Genomic DNA, 16788 nt, shown 5'->3' with positions numbered 1-16788 from the left:
GAAAACAGCTTTGTTATTCAATCTTGTAGATCATTAAAAACATTAAATATTCCACGGAGGTAAATTCTTTTTACAGGTCTAATAGAGTTAGATATCACTTTTTTTTAAAGAAAGAAGATGACTAATAGTTATAAAAATTCATACACTAACTTCTTTTTTCAAATTTAGCTTAAAAAGCAGGTAAAATGTCACAAAGAAATTAATCTTCATCAGAATGCTGTGATAGTTAAATAGATACAAATACCATGGACATACACAGAGAAAGACCACCCACACTATGATGCAGAATGAGCATTTCTTGGCTGTGATGGAGCATGGTTATGCATTAACAGCTCAATGCTTTGACACGCTCCTTCTCAGTAGGCGTGCGCTCAGGCTGGGGTGCACACTGGAGTGGCCGACAAAGGGATTAACAGGAACCGAGAGATAGAAAGGCAGCATCTCAAGGACCATGATACCTGTAGAGCACTTGTGAATGAAGCCTGGCTGACAAGCGACTGCTGCACACTTTTGTGTTGGTTTCATGCTCCCCCCCCGTGCTGTTCCCCCAGGATGAAAAAGGTCTGGTGAAAAGGCAGCGGCGCAGCAGCTCGGCAAAGGACTTGCAAAAGCCACTTCTGTGAGGTGAGGAAATATTCTGAGAATCGTCTCCGGTAGTTCCTTTCACCAGCACTTCTCTTGTATGCCTCATCTGTCTGTGTGCCCTCCTCCTGTGACTGTCATCATTGTGACATGCTGCTCCGAAACCCTCTGTCAGACCTCGAATGGCTCATTCTGGCTCTTAGCTGTGGATGAGGCAGTGACACGCAGGAGGGGATGAAGAGATGAGTGAGAGTCTGTTTATTTTTGGTCAGTGTACTTGTGGCAGTGGAAGTAAGCCTGGGACACCTGGATGTATTCCTGCCAAAAGGAGATGGAGATACTAATTCATGGAGAACAGTCCGATTGACCTTGACAGGGAGAGGATTGGATGGCTTCTCAACAAAAGACCTCTTTGTCTTCTCTTTGTTCAACAATGTTCATGAAGTGAGAGCCTTGGCTGGAAAGGAGCACTGGTTAAAGTCGGTAACCTTCAGTGGTGCCTAAAGAGGAACCTCAGGAGCTTTTTTATTGGAACTGGCACCATGACTGACTCTCACTCGTCTGGCTCTGTGGGAAGCTACAACAGCAGCTTTCCCACCACCAGTGCATGGAACATCACTGGCAGCGGCCCGTGGCTGTTGGCCTTCATGCTGACTGTCATCATCCTCATGACAGTCTGTGGCAACGTGTTGCTCATCGCTTTGGTGTTTGCCCATCGCTCTTTGCGCTGCACCTCAAACTGCTTCTTGGTGTCTTTGTTCCTATCTGACCTGATGGTGGCACTGGTGGTGATGCCCCCAGCCATGCTCAATGTGCTGTGTGGGGCCTGGGTGTTGTGGCCGGCATTTTGCCCGATTTGGCTTTGCTTTGATGTCATGTGCTGCAGCGCATCCATCCTCAACCTGTGTGTCATCAGCCTGGACCGTTACCTCTTCATCATCTCACCGTTGCGCTACAAGCAAAGGATGACCCCACCTCGGGCGTTACTCCTCGTGGGAGCTGCTTGGGGGCTGGCAGCACTGGCCTCCTTCCTGCCCATTGAGATGAGATGGCACAGCTTAGGCCTCGGCAATGGACACTCACCTGTTCCGGGCGTCAGCAGTAGCAACATCAGCTCCTACTCTGACACACTGTATCCGGCATCCTACTTTCAGCTGTCACCACCAGGAGGCCTTTCCTTCCAGTGCCGCCTTCGGGTAACCTTGCCTTTTGCTTTCGTGGCATCTGTGCTCACCTTCTTTTTGCCCTCAAGCGCCATTTGCTTCACCTACTGCCGGATCCTTCTGGCAGCACGGAGACAGGCAAAGAGGGTTGCAGCTCTGAGCCACCCACCGCACCCACACCCCTCTCTTGGGGAACCGTCCAGGCCCCCCTCACCTGGGATCGCGGCCGCACAAGCACAGCGGGATGGAGATGATTGTGGGTACCAGGAACCTCCTGTGTCACAAAATGCACCGGTAAGAAAGAGAGCTCAGTACGTTAACTCAGATATACGGTTAAAGAAGTTGGATTGCTCGGAGGGCATATTATGACCTCTCGTCTTGTATACAGTAAATCAGTCATCACCAGCAGCTCACGCAACCAACGGAGACGTATTTATAGCACCTTTAAGGGTCGCTCAGCGTACGACTGCCGACCAACACACAAAATAAAATATAGGACAATTTCTAGGCTCAATTGAAACTGTAAGTGGAGCAGACAAAATTATGTTTTTTTAAAGCATTTTTTTAACCTTTCTAGGACCTACACCCACTCTAATCCTTTGTGTTTTCCAAGTTCAGAAGTACTACTGTGTGCATGTGTGTGTGTTGTCTGGGTCGTTTACTGGCTGTCTGCAAGGACGTTGAGATGAAGATGCTCTTAAACACTTATTCATCATTATCAGGCTCTTAAAAAATAATGGGTCAGAGGTAGTCTGAAAAATGTTTTGCTCCTCTGTCAACGTTACCCAGAAATGTATAAAAGATGAGACTCTGTAAAAAACAAGAGGTGTAATCATGGTGGGAAAAGTACAGACAGTGTCTGATGTGCTGCCCCCATCTGCAAGGATAAGTCAGACTCTGAGTCTGTCACATTTATGTGCAATAAAACCTCTCTCTCTCTCTCTCTCTCTCTCTCTCTCTCTCGCACACACACAGATTCGTGTCTCCATGAATTCAGAGGACATTACATTGATTTCCTGGAGACTTATTCCAACCTTAACCATATTTACTACTTGCCTAACCTTAACCTAAACCTTAAAATTGTCTTCACCTCAAAGTCGCCACAAGGAAGAAAAGTCTCCATATTGTGACCGATTGAAGTCCCCACAACATGAGTAATACCTGGACCACACACACATAAATATGTGTGTATATACATCGGGATAAAACAGTGAAAAATATATAGATAGAAAATATAAGCGAATGGGCTGAGGGATGTGTTATCAGGGTTATTGCTTATAAATAATTTTCTAACTAATCATAGTCACTTTGTGGGGACAGCAACTAACTGTTACAACAATATCACAAATAACATATAAATTGTACTTATAAATGCACTATTAGCATAAAGAATGGAAACAGGGGGAGACCGCAAGCTTGGCTCTGTCCAAAAATACAATAATATCTGTCTACCACCTGTAAAGCCCAAAAATGACACATCCTGAATTAGATGGTCCACAAATAGAAATTCACAAATAAAAAATTTGGATTTACAGCCAAGAAATATTATATGTTTTATATATTTTTATTATTAATATATATTTTACAAAATACCCAGTGGCAATCGATATACCCCCCCTACCAAGCACTCCAAATAAGAAAAAAAAGAACTGCCGAAATGGTCAGCCAAAATACAGTCATGGACTTCACGTCAAATGAGTTCCCTTTCAGTCGAATCACTCGTTACAACACACATCACGTCCTCGCGTGGCTTGCTATAGAAGACAGCTCCTTTCACACCTTTAAGGCAGATGGCGTGTGACGCCCCGCCCACCCGTATAAACGTCTGTCAACACTGTGATTCTTGAAGTAACCACCCCCCAAATGTTTTCAAATAATTACATCTATTGTGATTATATTGTGATTATTTTGATGCTTTCAAAATGAATGCACTGAGGCGTGTGTGGTCTGCTCGTCTCTGTCCTTCTTTACACAAACTGACCATCACATTTATTTAGTAATTAATTGATGATGTCGGATCATGATCCAGATCGTTCCGCTCACTTTAACCGCGATGTCCTGTCTGTACGCGTCACATCTCATCTCGTGTTGTGTATAGCAGTTGAACTGCGTGCGTGCAAAATGCTGGACTTCTTTTCAATGTGTTTGAATACATGTCTCATAAAGCGAATCACACAAACACAAAGAAAACTTCTGTACTGCTCAGACAGGCTGCCGCTGCAAGTCAATTAAAAAATAAAAAATCCCCCAGACCCCCAGAATTTAGATTTTGAGGATTTCAGGGGCTCTCAAGGGTCAATCAAGTATTTCGCACCCAGTATATATATATAATCCTTATGAAACCAATTTTTACAATTTTGTGTTTTACAGTGAGACATGTTAATCAGCTTTTCAGATGCTAGTTTTTTTTGCAACAAACACAGCCAGGCTCACTCTTTCCCTCGGCCTCCAGTCTTGCTGGTACTGACCCTTTGGTTCAGCTCTCTCAGCAAAATGCAAACTCATATTCTTATGAGTGTAACTAATTACAATTCTTTCCATTTTCTACTGTCACGGCAGTCCGTTAACAGTGAGCGCCGCCTGGCTCGAAGGCAGGGCCGGAGGGCACTGAAGGCCAGTCTGACACTGGGAGTTCTCCTGGGACTCTTCTTCAGTGCTTGGCTCCCCTTCTTCATCACCAACATGGCTCAGGTCAGTAGACACACCAGACTCTGCCAAACCTCAGACACAGAAATGTAAAATACAGGTAACATGATATGTCAGTGTCCATCCCATACGTCAAACAAATCACGGAATTGAGATAGATGATCAGATCAAAGAGTACTGCTACGAATGCCCTGCCCTCCAGGACATCAAGCACAGTTTTATGGAAACCATTTGACCGAGAGGGGGAACAGAGAGGATCTCCTCCACAGACCAGGACCGTTCAGTTGGAGCAAGCCCGAGACTGGGAAAAGCTGGCAGATGTAGGCCAGCAGTTTACAATCCCATCACAAATTGTCCCCACCACCACAAGCAGTCCTGGTACTCTGGTCCAACACCCGGCACGTCATCTACTTCATAGAATTGACTGTATCCTGGGAGGATGCATTTGATGAAGCAAATGAGAGGAAGAGGCTGCAGTCTGCCCAGGCTGCAGGAGTCTTATTGCAACATGCACCATCGGGTTGCTAGGAATCCATCGAGAAGCCCTGCGCCAGACGATAGTAGAAATATCAGTGAGTGCAGAACGCTGCAGCCAATGGCTCTGGATCAGGAGGAAAGACCCAACCTGGGCCCCCCAAGGTGTTTGGGACACACACCCAGGTCTGATCAGCCTGTGGTGGGCCTGCCTTCGCAGAGGGTGTCTTGTGATTAAAAAGCCAAAATACCCATTGACACTGAGGTACTCCACTGATGATACATCCCTAGCATCCATCGGTGGTCGCTAACATCGGCTGGTGGTTGGCAACTTATCAACAAACGTACTAGGGGTTTCTGACCATCTTGTCCTAAAGATGAGCCGTTAGGGGCAAATAGCCTCTGTTCAGTTTGCCTTCACCTCTATTCGCATGTGAGCGTGATTTACAACAATTTCACCGACCTTTTACAAAGTCCGTCTCATTTGGAACAGCTCTCCCATTTCATGTATCTCAGTGATTCAGAGGTTTTCTCACAAATACATGTGTGTGGCGAGCACAAAAAGAGTGTGAAATAAATGGAAGAGAGAGAGAAGGAAAAAAAGAAAAAACACTTGGATACCGATCTATTTTTTAGTGGCCAGCCTTAGCGTCACCGTCTTGCCAAGCCATCAAACGAGGAAATAGATTGGCATTTCAGCATCGTGCGGCTGACTCATTCCAAAGCCCAGGAAACAAAAACACAGCGGATGACCATTAATGAATGCTATTCTTTGTAAGTTGTTGATTTTGACATGATTACACTGAGCACACATACACACTCATTTCCCAGTGAACTAACAGGAAAATAATTTAGTCTTAATTGGTAATGACACTTGCCCTGTTTTTCAAGCTTTCAATGATCCAGTCATTTTAATTTCCCATCTGTGCCCTCTCGCTTCTCCCCTGCATAACATGGAGCACAGACACTTGACTGTGTCTGTGCTCTCCTTCCTTTTCACACTCAATGTGGTGTGTGAAACTCACCCCTCCTTTCGGCCCTATTCCCACCGCCTCCCCGTCTCATCTTGGAAGTATTGGAAGCTCTCCTCTAACAGCTGCCTCCTCCTTCAATGTCCCTCTCTAAATCTGCTGGTTGTGTTCGAGATCAGAGTTTTTATCGGTCAGATGCAAATATTATAGAAAAATATGTGTGTAAGTTAAAGGGGCTCTTTTGAGTCCTCATCTTAACAATGTTTTACTTTGTTTCCTTGAGGTCTGACAAATGAAGACATTTCTTTCCTCATTAAACATTTGCAAGGCAGATTTTTTTTTTCAACATTTTAAGTGGCGTGATGTTCTTGCCTATTTTTGCTTTGTCTTCTTCTTACTTTCATTTTTCAGCCCATTGCAAGATTTCTTGGCAGGATACAACAACACAATAGAAAAATGTCCTCGTGCATGTTTCTGTAATTAATTTGACATTTGTCCTCTGATTCCTTGTTTATTCTTTTCTCCATCTTCATTCAGGCAGTGTGTGAGTGCGTCCCCCACGCCCTCTTTGACGCCATCACCTGGCTGGGCTACTGCAACAGCACAATGAACCCCATCATCTACCCGCTGTTCATGAGAGACTTCAAGCGAGCTCTGGGTAAGCTCTTGCCCTGCTGCTCTTCGCAGTCGCCAAGGAGACCCTCGCCGGCGCTCTCCCTCTCTCTGCGCAACTCAGGAGAGCCCAACATTGCCAGCACACCGCCCTCTCCCCTGGCCTCTGACCCCACACATCCCCCCGCCACCGCCACTGATGCTGTCAACCTGTTCGATGCCGAGCATGCTGGGATTGAGTTGCCTCTGCTTCTTCCCAATCAGGTTGAAACCCTGGATTGAATGGCGAGTAGAAAGGTCAGGTAAAGTGTTGTCAGGGTTTGTGGTGGAAAATTGATCGAAAACAAGGACTGAGACTCGAACAGTTCAGGATTTACTGACCTTGAGTTAAAACAAATTCACATTTTAAAAATGTATTCTTCATGTTCACAGAAAAAACGATGAACACAAATTGAATGATCTCGACCTGATCTTATATGTTCCTTTCAAATTGTGAAATGTGGCTGGAAACAAATATGTCAGGGTTCAGGCTATTTCCAGTTATCGGAGCTTGTAAACAATGTCAGCAATATTAACTCTCTATGTTGGCTCTTTAGTAAGCAGTGCCTCACAATAGTGCCGGTGGAATAGAGAAAGAAAAGGCCTTGAAGAAAATACATTCACTGAATTGCCCGCGGCCTATGGAAATCAAATTACTGTGATAATATCCATAGCAACCGAGCAACAAATGAAAAGAGGGATGAGTGAATCACCTATATAGTGGCATCCACTGAAACCTGCAAAACACACACGGTGTTCACAGGTATATGGTCTCACATTGAGTTTGGAAAATAAATTATTACATTATTTACAGTTTGTAAAAAATCTATTTCAGTTACAAAAATCTAAATTGTTATTGAATTATCACATATGTCCAAAACAAACAACATTTAGTGGTTAAACAAAGCAGTAATTCTGGGGTTTGTCACTTGAAGCTGCCATATGTGTGCATCGGCTCTTGTGCTGTCTCTCGCACGTTAGTTTGTTGCAAAGGGAATTTATTTTTTCTCCAACAGCTTCAGAGGATGAGAGTTTACAGGGAAGCAGCTGGTCCACTAACATGCTCTTTACAAGTTCTGCCTTTATTCGGGCGTGTGCTCTGTTGTCCAGTGTGTATCATCCCAGCTCCATGATATGTGTTCCTTATCCGGGTCGGCCTCCTCTACGCCGTCACACTGTGCATTAGAAGCAGATGCCGTGCCATCGTCAGTGTCCTTCTCCTCAGATGCATGTGGTAAATTGTTCCTCTCTGCGATATGATTCTCTGATTCTGTGTCGGAGATCTGATTCTGATCAAGCAGGTCAGAGATATCGGGGATATCCCAACCGTCACCTGACTCCTCCTCATTCTCCTCGTCCTCCTTCAGGACTCCACTTTTCTCCGTCTCAGTCTCCTCAGCTGGGTTTTGTGTCTCAGTCACTTGGTGTTGATGGTGGGCTTGGTCAGGAATGTTCACTGCCCCCTCTGTAACCTTTACAGACTGAGGAAGAGCGAAGGAGGCTCCTGGCACTTCTTTGGTTGGAACTCCGATCGCCACCAAGATGGTGTCCATCTGACGCATGTAGTCCAAGTGACCTTTAACCTGAGAATCAGAAACATGGCTTTAATGTCTCTGATTACAAAAAGGATATATATTTATGTAAATTAGTGTGTAGTTTTTTTTTTACATTTATAAAAAAAAAAAAGAGATTGAGAATATTATTTATTATTTTTGTACAAAAAGTTTTACTATTCCCCAGGTTTATACTGTATGGTGCTTCAGATATGTCAAGTATGTATGTAATGTTTTTTGTTCATGTTTAGTTGTGTGAAACCTCTGATGCTTTGCCTGGTTCAAAAATCAATTACCATGACACAGTATATAGGAAGTGTTCAGTTTCATATGGTTGATTTTCAAGGTGGCAGGAAGGCATTGCTGTGAAGTGAAACAGACCAGCAGGGGCCTTCATTTTTATTATTATTACATTTTCTTATCCTACTGTCTCGTTTAAAGTGCTATTAAAATCTTGTATTTAATTATATTGTATCATGTAAACTATCTCATTGTAACATTTTTTACATGAACCACTAAAATACCAATCTCTTAAAAAGGTGTGTTTGTTTTAAGCTGCACTAATCAATATGTTCTATTAATAAACTAGATTTAGATTTTCAAACTAAAAGAAGCCAGAAGCATTTCTGAACTTCTCCGTTTTAGCAGCTCTAAAACTCTGGAGTAGTGGAAATGAAAAATAGTAATTTTCTTTTTGGACCACAGTCAAAAAAACGAGAAAGCTTAAATGACTGATACAAACAGGTACGAAAGTATCCAATCTGAGGCAAGACATACACAGACTTCATTACTTGCATAAACCTTTGTAACATAAATAAATAACCATGGCAGAGCAGCCGAAGATACATTTTGTGGAAGATATATGTTGGAGATTTTCTTTTGTCTGTCATGTCAGGTAGGATTTGGTCAGTTCTTATTTCTTCGTATTAATAAGCCTGGGAACCCTAGAACGCATGTGAGATTTGAAGGTGGCTGCTGCATGTGGTGGAGGTGAAAACCTTCAGGTTAAAAACATGGAAATCCATTCTACTACTTCTATTATTAAGGAAGCTTTATGGGTCCTAATCTAAATATAAGCTCTGACTCACCACGGAGGAAAGGTCCACATTGATTATCCGCCGATCCTGGATGTTGATTGGCTGTAGCCCAGCAACAGAGAATTGTGCTGCTGAACTGCGGTACAAAAACCCCAGGAGCCAGTCCCCTCTATTAGATGGATAATACAGAAAGTTTTGTACAGTCTTTAAATCATACATTTCGCTGTCAATAGAGTCTATTCACTGAAATATAGAATGTATAGAGCAACAAAATGTAAACATATAACTGCAAGACCTCTTCATGATTAGGCTTTTGTTTTACCTGCAGTATCCATTAACTATTTTTCCAGCCACTACCCTAGCCATTCTCTCCCAGGCCTTTTCGGAGCCGTCCACTGGGGCCCCCAGGAGGACCACATCCTCCACCATGCCTTCACTCCCTGAGGAATCAGTACCATGGAAATTAAATTAGTTAGTCCAAACAATGTAGAATATAAAGACTTCTGAAAAATCGGAGAAAACCAAATGAGGATAATTAAAATTTGATTACACAGCTTAAAACCACAATTAAATTTAGAGCCATTAACATTAAAAAGTGTGCCGTGCTTGGCCTTTAAAAGTCATGACTTCAACCCAGGAATGTCTGGTGCAGTATTGGGCATTTTGAAAAGTAAAATGATGTGAGCATTTTGTTTGTCAGCATAAGGAAAAAATAAATGATTAAAGTTACAATCACGATACTTTTTTTTCTGCGAAACAATAGTTTTTGTACCTTGGTCATTGGCAAGCTCCTGCAGACAGTGGTAGATAACTCTTGCCCCAAGACTGAAACCTATGAGGCTGACAGGACGCTTCCCCTTCACATACACACAGAAAGAGAAATACTGAACATAGTGTATTTGTTCTCTCTACGCATATGGTACTATTTGAGGTAATTGAATGGTGCATTTAATTTATCTTTGAAGGAAACTAATGCAATTAATCATGTGTACACAAAATGCTACAATAAAGTGTGTATATAAACAGAGGTAAGACGAAGTGCTCTACCTGCTGTCTGCTTCTCAAAACCTGAGCCAGATGCTTCCCCACCTCAGCGGAGCGGTTCAGACAGATGCACCAGGGGTGGTCAATGACGCTGGCCGCTGCCAGCAAGGACGCCGGCCACGTCAGAGCCGTCACGATGCCTGCTCAGTATGAAAGTATCAATTCATGAAACCAAACAATAAATAAAAAACTAAATGGCAGCTGCTTGATGAGACAGATGTGACTGTTCAGCCAAAAAAACCCATCACTTTACAGTAAACCACAAAGATGAGTTTTGGTTCGAAAGGTTTTGATCAACAACCCAAAACAATATATTCACCACAAGTACGAATACTCTTGTATCTAAACACAGATCCAGTTTATAGACTAAGCCTAAATCCATACTACTACATTAAAGTTTGAAAACGGTAATAATAGCTCGTCTGTTGTTCCGTATCTGTAGCAAAGTTGATGCTCTTTTAAATGACAACATAGTCGTGTGGCTGTAGCCTCTCTGCATGATCCACCTCCTACCTGAGAGCACTGTGTACTTCAGAGCCTCCTGGGCCACGATGCTGACCAGCCCGTCCAACAGAGAGGCCATGGCCGAGCCCAGATCCCTGAGGAAACTTGACTCCCACACCAGGCAGTACTGTTCCCCGCATTCACCCAGACTGCCCCACGGGGCTTGGAACGAACCTAGAAGACAGCAGGTGTGTTTTTCTGTAAGGTCGCAAAAATGAATAAGCAGAACATGTATGTGAAGGGGGCCCCGAGTGAGTGGAGTTGAGTGTTTGTTTTAGAGGGCGAAGAGAGCTGCAATGTTTTATGTAAGAGCAAAACTCAAGTGGTCTGTTGTATAATCTACTGCTTTAGCACATTGTGTGCAGAACTGCTGTATTTTTTTATCATCAAATTAGTGTTAGTCTTATTTAATGTTGTATGTAATTGACCTAGTTGAGACCTTGAACCTACCTCACAAGAACATGTAGATAAGGCTTTTAAAAAGATCACAGCAAATGTGTTAGGTAACTATTTTTATTTTCTCTCATGTGTGTGGCAGTGAAGGCTCTGGCACTGACCCTCCTCTCCAACAGGACTGTTATTTGTTTAGAGCTTTGTAAACTGTACTTCGGGTAGAAGTGAAATGTTTGCTATGATAACATACTTTGAACATGTCCAGTGTATGTGTAGTGCTACATTGTCTATCATGCACTTCTGCAAGCAATATATTATGCTCTTATTATCCCTCAATTCAAATTGTATGCTAAGAGCTTAGAGTGCATGTTATTACAAGTAGTACTATGTGATATGAATCATGAATTTATACACAAATTCCTAATTTTTCAGAAAAGTCATCAAATGTTATGGAAGAAAATCCTGCACACTGACTTACTTGCAGTGACTTGCAAAACGTTTTGGCGCTAGACCTTAATCAGGCAAATGGTTTCTGACAAAGAGAAGCCGTATTAAAGAGATAGTTCTCTTGAGTGAATTCACTCATTATCTACTCACCGTGCCTCCAGACTGCTCCTGTGGTGTCATTCAATTCAACTCGAAACGATGTCATTCACACCAAGTTTTTAGCCTAAACGTCCTCTGATCTCTTCCTCAGTGATGCGTTCACGTACCCTCGGGCACACCATCGTGCGACTACGTCTGCTAGCATCGCACATTCCGGTAGCGGACGTTTAGGCTTAAAACACGGTGTAAATGACCTTGTTTCGAGTCGAATATGACTGTCGGGGCTTACGGACACTGGGATGACACCACACGAGCAGTATGGGGGCATGTTCTTTTTTTTTTCTGTTGTTTTATTACGTCTGAAGAAGAGGTCGCCTGGGCTAACACACTGTTTACCCCTGAAACTCCTAAAGAGTTTTGTGGACTCAAACACTTCACCCACCCCTCCATCGCCATAGTGCTGAGTAGATAATGAATGAATTTTCATTTTTCGGTGAACTATCCCTTTAAGTAAGGAGTTGCTTACTTTACATTTCCTGCGCTCGCCATGTAAGATCGAACATCAATTCGCTACATCACAGTCTCTAATGTCATACATGGAGCAAAAATATAACTGGTTCTCTTTGTAGGTAATTTATAGGGTTATATTTACATTGCAAGAAAACAATACAAAATGTATTTTGGAAATTGTATGTGGTTTTAATTTGACAGCAGATGTCGCACTTACTGTATTTACCACTGCAGAGCCATCCTGTTACTGCAATGGTCAGGTGAAGATGCTTCCCAGAGCTGAGTGGCAGGAATTCAAATTCCTCTATTGCTCCAACACACTTTTTCATCTTATAGCCTGAAGCAACAAAAATGAAAATGAATGAGCGGTTAAAAGTTTAAATCAAGGAGAGGGTGAGAAAAGCCAGACAAAATGTGTACTTTTCAAGCTCGGTTAAAATTCTACAGTTGATGATATTTTTTCCACAGTCACATGTCGTACGATGCTCTTACCAGTCAGTCCAGCCCCGGCTGCTCCAAACAGAGAGGCCATTATTGCAATCCCAGTGGCTGAGCCCAGAGCAGCAGCCCCACCGGCCCCCAGCACAGCACCGGCCCCTGCTGCCACCAAAGGGGCGGCCAGCCCACCTGTCACACCTGGCAAAGATGCAAAGATCTCAGTCAGGACCAATATATGTCAGGTGAAGGATTTTACAGAAGGAAAAATGCAATGCAAAGAAATGTGTTCTTGTTATTAGCAGTAGATTAGCTGGTCAACTGGGTGCTTTCATATAAGATACTAGATCTTTTCAATGTCTATTTGTAGTTGAATCAGCAATAATCACCAATCACAGCTCCTCCGCCCACAGTGGCCAGTCCAATGAGGAGGTAACGTCGTAACTTTCGTCCTCGTTCTCTCCTGAGCCGCCGAGAGGACTCCTCTCTAATGGAGACAGAGTCAGACTGATTGTCGGTATTAGCTGTAATATTAGTTGGCTCTGAAAATAAAAATGTCAAGTGACCTCTACTGCAATTTACTTGACATCTTCAACAATAAGCTGTTTGTTTGTGCAGTGCCATGCACAGGGTTGTGGTGTCTGACACACAAGATTCAGCAAAAAGAAGAAAAGCATGGACAAACCATGCTTTAGTATCATTGAGCATTTTAATTAACTGAGGTTAAAGGTTTATAATACCTTTAATTAAATACAACACAGATCAAGTGTGTTCTTGATGTTAGCAGTGTAAAATGCGTAGCTTTTACACTGCTACTGACACACACTGTCTGTTAGCGACCCCTCTATCCTCCCACCCAACCACAACTTACTTGCTCTCTTCTCCTGCTTCCTTCAGCCTCTCTCCCAGTGTTCCCTCAAACTCCTCCAGCTGCTGTGGAGAGACTTGCAGCAGACCGCTGACATGACGGATGAGAACCCTTGATCTGGCATCGTACTGGCCTGAGGTTATGACAGACCATGAAAGTTAAAAAGGATCAGGCTTATGTATATATATATATATATATATATATATATATATATATATATATATATATATATATATATATAGGACTCTACACCAATTTTCAATGTCTTACATTAAAGGATTCTTACCATCTTTGACAGAAAAAGACACCAAGTCCTGGAATAAAAAACAAGAGCTCAACACATGTTTGTAGAAACCAGTGTTTCTTATTAATTATCTCTAACTATGGCAGTCCACCAAATTCAAATTAGTCCTGCCACGGTTTCATAATGAACCAAAAATTGTTTACACTTCTCATAATAACGTTAGAGATCTCTCACTTGGTGTTTTCCTTGTATATCTGTGTGCGGCACCATTTAGAGCTCTATTTGCAACGTGCTTGTGATATAAGACCATAAAGGTGTTACAGAGACTTTTGAATTTCTGCAGTTATTTCATTTATACATTTCTATTGGATCTGTTTTTATAGACACCCATTTGCTCTAATCTTTCTGGTCCTCATTTTCTTTGGCACATCTATATTTGCTGTTTCAACCCAACCCAAATTCCCAGTGCAATAACATCATATCCTGTTAAGAGTGTCAAACACCTGTATTATAGGGGTGGCCCCTGTGGCCAGCAGAGGTTCAGCCTGTAGGGTGGAGAGGAAGGTGTCGGAGCCCTCAAAGCCCAGGCCTGACAGGAAAGCCCCCATGACTGGCATCACCGACTCGTCCAGGTCCAGCCAGCGGACCAGTCCCTTCAGGTACTGTTCCCTGAACACACTGAGAGACGCACAACTCCTCAGCTCCTCAAGTCAACATACAATGCAGTTAAAGCCTTTTTTTTCAATTTAGCTGAGAAGTTGTTGATGAAAAAGTGGATCACAAGTGGACAAAGGACAAGCAGTTTTTATTTGTACTGGGAAATACGTTAAGAATTAAAGGGGACTGTCGGCAGAGGTATGCGCTCTACTGAGTGCCATTATAGTTGAAATAATGAAAGTGATAGTCACACTGACCAGGTAATCATGTCAGTCGTCAGTCGCATATTTCTTATATTGTAATGTTAGAAAGGATTATGTGGCTGTACCAGTGTAGTAGTGTTGACCACACTGGTATTCAGGGGTGCCGTAAGAGGGGGGGGATTTAGCCTGAGGGCCCAGCACAGACAGGGGCCTTCAGAAAACACTATTATTATTGTTATTATTAGTTAGTCAATGTACTTAAAATGATATTTTTATCTATTAACATTTTTAGGCATAATGATCAGGATAGCCTTTATATTCCCCCCCTCTCTCTGTTCACTGCATGGATCAGTCTGCCTGCTTTCCAGTAGGACACGTGTGTTGCAGGTGTCTGTTATTCACAGCGTGGGTCATAGAGTTCTGCGTGTATTTCAGTCTCCACAATAAGTTTTGTGTCATCAATCCTTGACGAGTGGTCAGAAATAGGAAGAGTTCTTTAACCTGTTGCACATCGCGCATTGTGTGTGTGTGTGTGTGTGAGAGAGAGAGAGCGAGAGCGCGCGAGAGCCAGACAGAGAGAGACAGAGAGAGAGCCACTACTGCCCATCACCGGAACAGCCTATGACTACAGCCTTTGTGAGGTTTCTGGTGTGACTCATGTATTTCCTTGTATAAAAACTAGTCCTATATACTCTAATAAATACCAGTACTATACAATATGAAGCCGTGCATCACATGCAAATACTTCAGGGTTAGGGGTCCAGTATAATATACTTTTACAGGGCCCAAAAATTCCCAGCGGCACCCATGCTGGTATGACTGGAAAGGACTCACTCATAGAAGTGTAACGAGGACAGCACGGTGCTCTGTGGCTCTGGTACCTGTTTCCATGTCCTTTGAACATCTGGCCCAGGGAGACGCCACACAGAGCTGCATAAGCAAAGCGGCCCTGTTCACTCAGCTGTCTGCCGATCAGGTTCTCTGGGCTCTGGTCAAATGGAGGACCTGCTGCTGCTGTCCCCGCCCCTCCTGGGTCTGAGGTGATAACGGGACACAGTTCAATGATTAACATGGAGGCCGCAGATTGACTCAGACACATCAGAGCAGAGACAACATGGCACAGGACACCACACGCACATGTTTTAAGACACTTCAATCTCAAGCTGATACTTCACATATATGGTTATTTTATATGAGAGCGGTGCACACAACACCTGTACAACGCGTAATACCATTGGCGACCATGACGAATTCACCAGAAGATCCCAGTGATTCGTGAGAATGGACTTCAAGCTCCACGATTTATATCTTAATGTGGCCTGTAACAAATGCAGCGTTAAATTGGACGGTTTTCTGATGCAGTTTGGTTTGAGGTTTGGTTTGAGTAGCTTCACGGAACTAGGCAACATGGAGTCTAACTTTGTGTTTCTCCGATGAACTGGCCTGAACTCAACTCACACGGACGATGGTGTTTATAACTTTTCATCATACAGCTTTGACTTTTACAAAGGAACCTGGTTCTTCCGCAGCTCGTCGTTAGCTGCTGAACACGACAGCTTCCTCTTAGCTGCTAACGGTCCACAGGTTCCAATAAGCAGCAGTTGTGTTGCAGAGGAATAATAAACCCACGTGTCCTACCTGGATCGGGACCTTCATACGGTCCGTGGGCAGAACTGCTGGCTTTCTCCTCCATTGCTGCTGATATCACGACTCTGAACTTTTGTTGTGGTCACTGCTCGTTCCGCTGACAGTGTCACAACAGCGCCACACCGGGAACTTCTGCAGCCGATGAGGAAATCGCTACTTTACAGGATCCACCAGAGACTAGTAACGCTTCTAAAATGCAGAGTTCTATGCGACTTAAAACATCTTAAAGTTGTTTGCGTGGTTTCTCGTTTCAGGAAGCTCACATTTGTGACTGTCCTCGAAGGCACCATTGGTTTGAAACTCGTTGAGTGACGTAACGTCCACGTACGCTAAAGACGGGACAGGGGTCTATTCACAAATGTGGAGCACATTTGTTTTGGCCAATGCCCAACTATGAATATGTGCATCTTTACAGTTTAATATATTGAATAAGGTTCCGTCTTGTTTGTTTGTTTGTTTGTTCAGCTTCATTTCAGACTCGTATAGATCCAGCTTTGCAACCACCTTATGATATAAATATTGCAATTACACGTGGATTCAACTTGTTCAAAGGTAACGAATTTTCTAATAAAGTTCTAGATAATTTTCATAATTCTATCAAATTGACAGGTCATCATTGTATATCAGCTTTCCCATTGGTATTTCACACTGGTGAGGCTC

The 16788-nt window shown here is 43.2% G+C and overlaps 2 protein-coding genes across 3 annotated transcripts; one reads left to right on the top strand and one right to left on the bottom strand.

The window, feature by feature from the left end:
* Positions 1-643: 643 nt before the first annotated feature.
* On the top strand, positions 644-6825 carry htr6 (5-hydroxytryptamine (serotonin) receptor 6). Its single transcript, XM_034591757.1, has 3 exons — positions 644-2039; positions 4305-4436; positions 6374-6825. The coding sequence occupies exons 1-3, from the start codon at positions 1125-1127 to the stop codon at positions 6728-6730; spliced, it is 1404 nt and encodes a 467-aa protein (XP_034447648.1). The 5' UTR covers positions 644-1124; the 3' UTR covers positions 6731-6825.
* Positions 6810-16439, bottom strand: tmco4 (transmembrane and coiled-coil domains 4). 2 transcript variants are annotated; one of them, XM_034591745.1, is made up of 14 exons: positions 16120-16439; positions 15363-15516; positions 14125-14299; positions 13664-13691; positions 13381-13510; positions 12899-12996; positions 12567-12710; positions 12292-12411; positions 10635-10799; positions 10125-10261; positions 9850-9934; positions 9400-9517; positions 9129-9246; positions 6810-8070 (listed from the first exon to the last, which is right to left on the bottom strand). In XM_034591745.1, exons 1-14 carry the CDS (start codon positions 16172-16174, stop codon positions 7570-7572), a joined length of 2028 nt encoding a protein of 675 aa, XP_034447636.1. In that variant the 5' UTR covers positions 16175-16439; the 3' UTR covers positions 6810-7569. The 2 variants fall into 2 exon arrangements, with proteins under 2 accessions (XP_034447636.1, XP_034447637.1); XM_034591746.1 differs by lacking the exons at positions 15363-15516; positions 16120-16439 and adding an exon at positions 14768-14903 and having other exon boundaries at positions 7248-8070; positions 14125-14347.
* Positions 16440-16788: the final 349 nt, after the last annotated feature.

Source organism: Hippoglossus hippoglossus, chromosome 7 (genome assembly GCF_009819705.1).
Source record: "Hippoglossus hippoglossus isolate fHipHip1 chromosome 7, fHipHip1.pri, whole genome shotgun sequence".
In the NCBI taxonomy this organism is placed as follows: domain Eukaryota; kingdom Metazoa; phylum Chordata; class Actinopteri; order Pleuronectiformes; family Pleuronectidae; genus Hippoglossus; species Hippoglossus hippoglossus.
Note: the sequence above shows the minus strand (reverse complement) of the source record. Positions and strands in the feature narration are given on the sequence as shown.

What these genes read in the sequence shown, in the direction of transcription:
- htr6 (XM_034591757.1), top strand. Translation starts at nt 1,125, where the DNA reads ATGACTGACTCTCACTCGTCTGGCTCTGTGGGAAGCTACAACAGCAGC. An exon ending in CTGTGTCACAAAATGCACCG is followed by an intron (nt 2,040 to 4,304) that starts GTAAGAAAGAGA and finishes CTGTCACGGCAG; the next exon opens with TCCGTTAACAGTGAGCGCCG. An exon ending in TCATCACCAACATGGCTCAG is followed by an intron (nt 4,437 to 6,373) that starts GTCAGTAGACAC and finishes ATCTTCATTCAG; the next exon opens with GCAGTGTGTGAGTGCGTCCC.
- tmco4 (XM_034591745.1), bottom strand. Translation starts at nt 16,174, where the DNA reads ATGGAGGAGAAAGCCAGCAGTTCTGCCCACGGACCGTATGAAGGTCCC. An exon ending in GGGCGGAGGAGCTGTGATTG is followed by an intron (nt 12,711 to 12,898) that starts GTGATTATTGCT and finishes CATCTTTGCCAG; the next exon opens with GTGTGACAGGTGGGCTGGCC. An exon ending in TTTTGAGAAGCAGACAGCAG is followed by an intron (nt 9,935 to 10,124) that starts GTAGAGCACTTC and finishes GTGTATGTGAAG; the next exon opens with GGGAAGCGTCCTGTCAGCCT.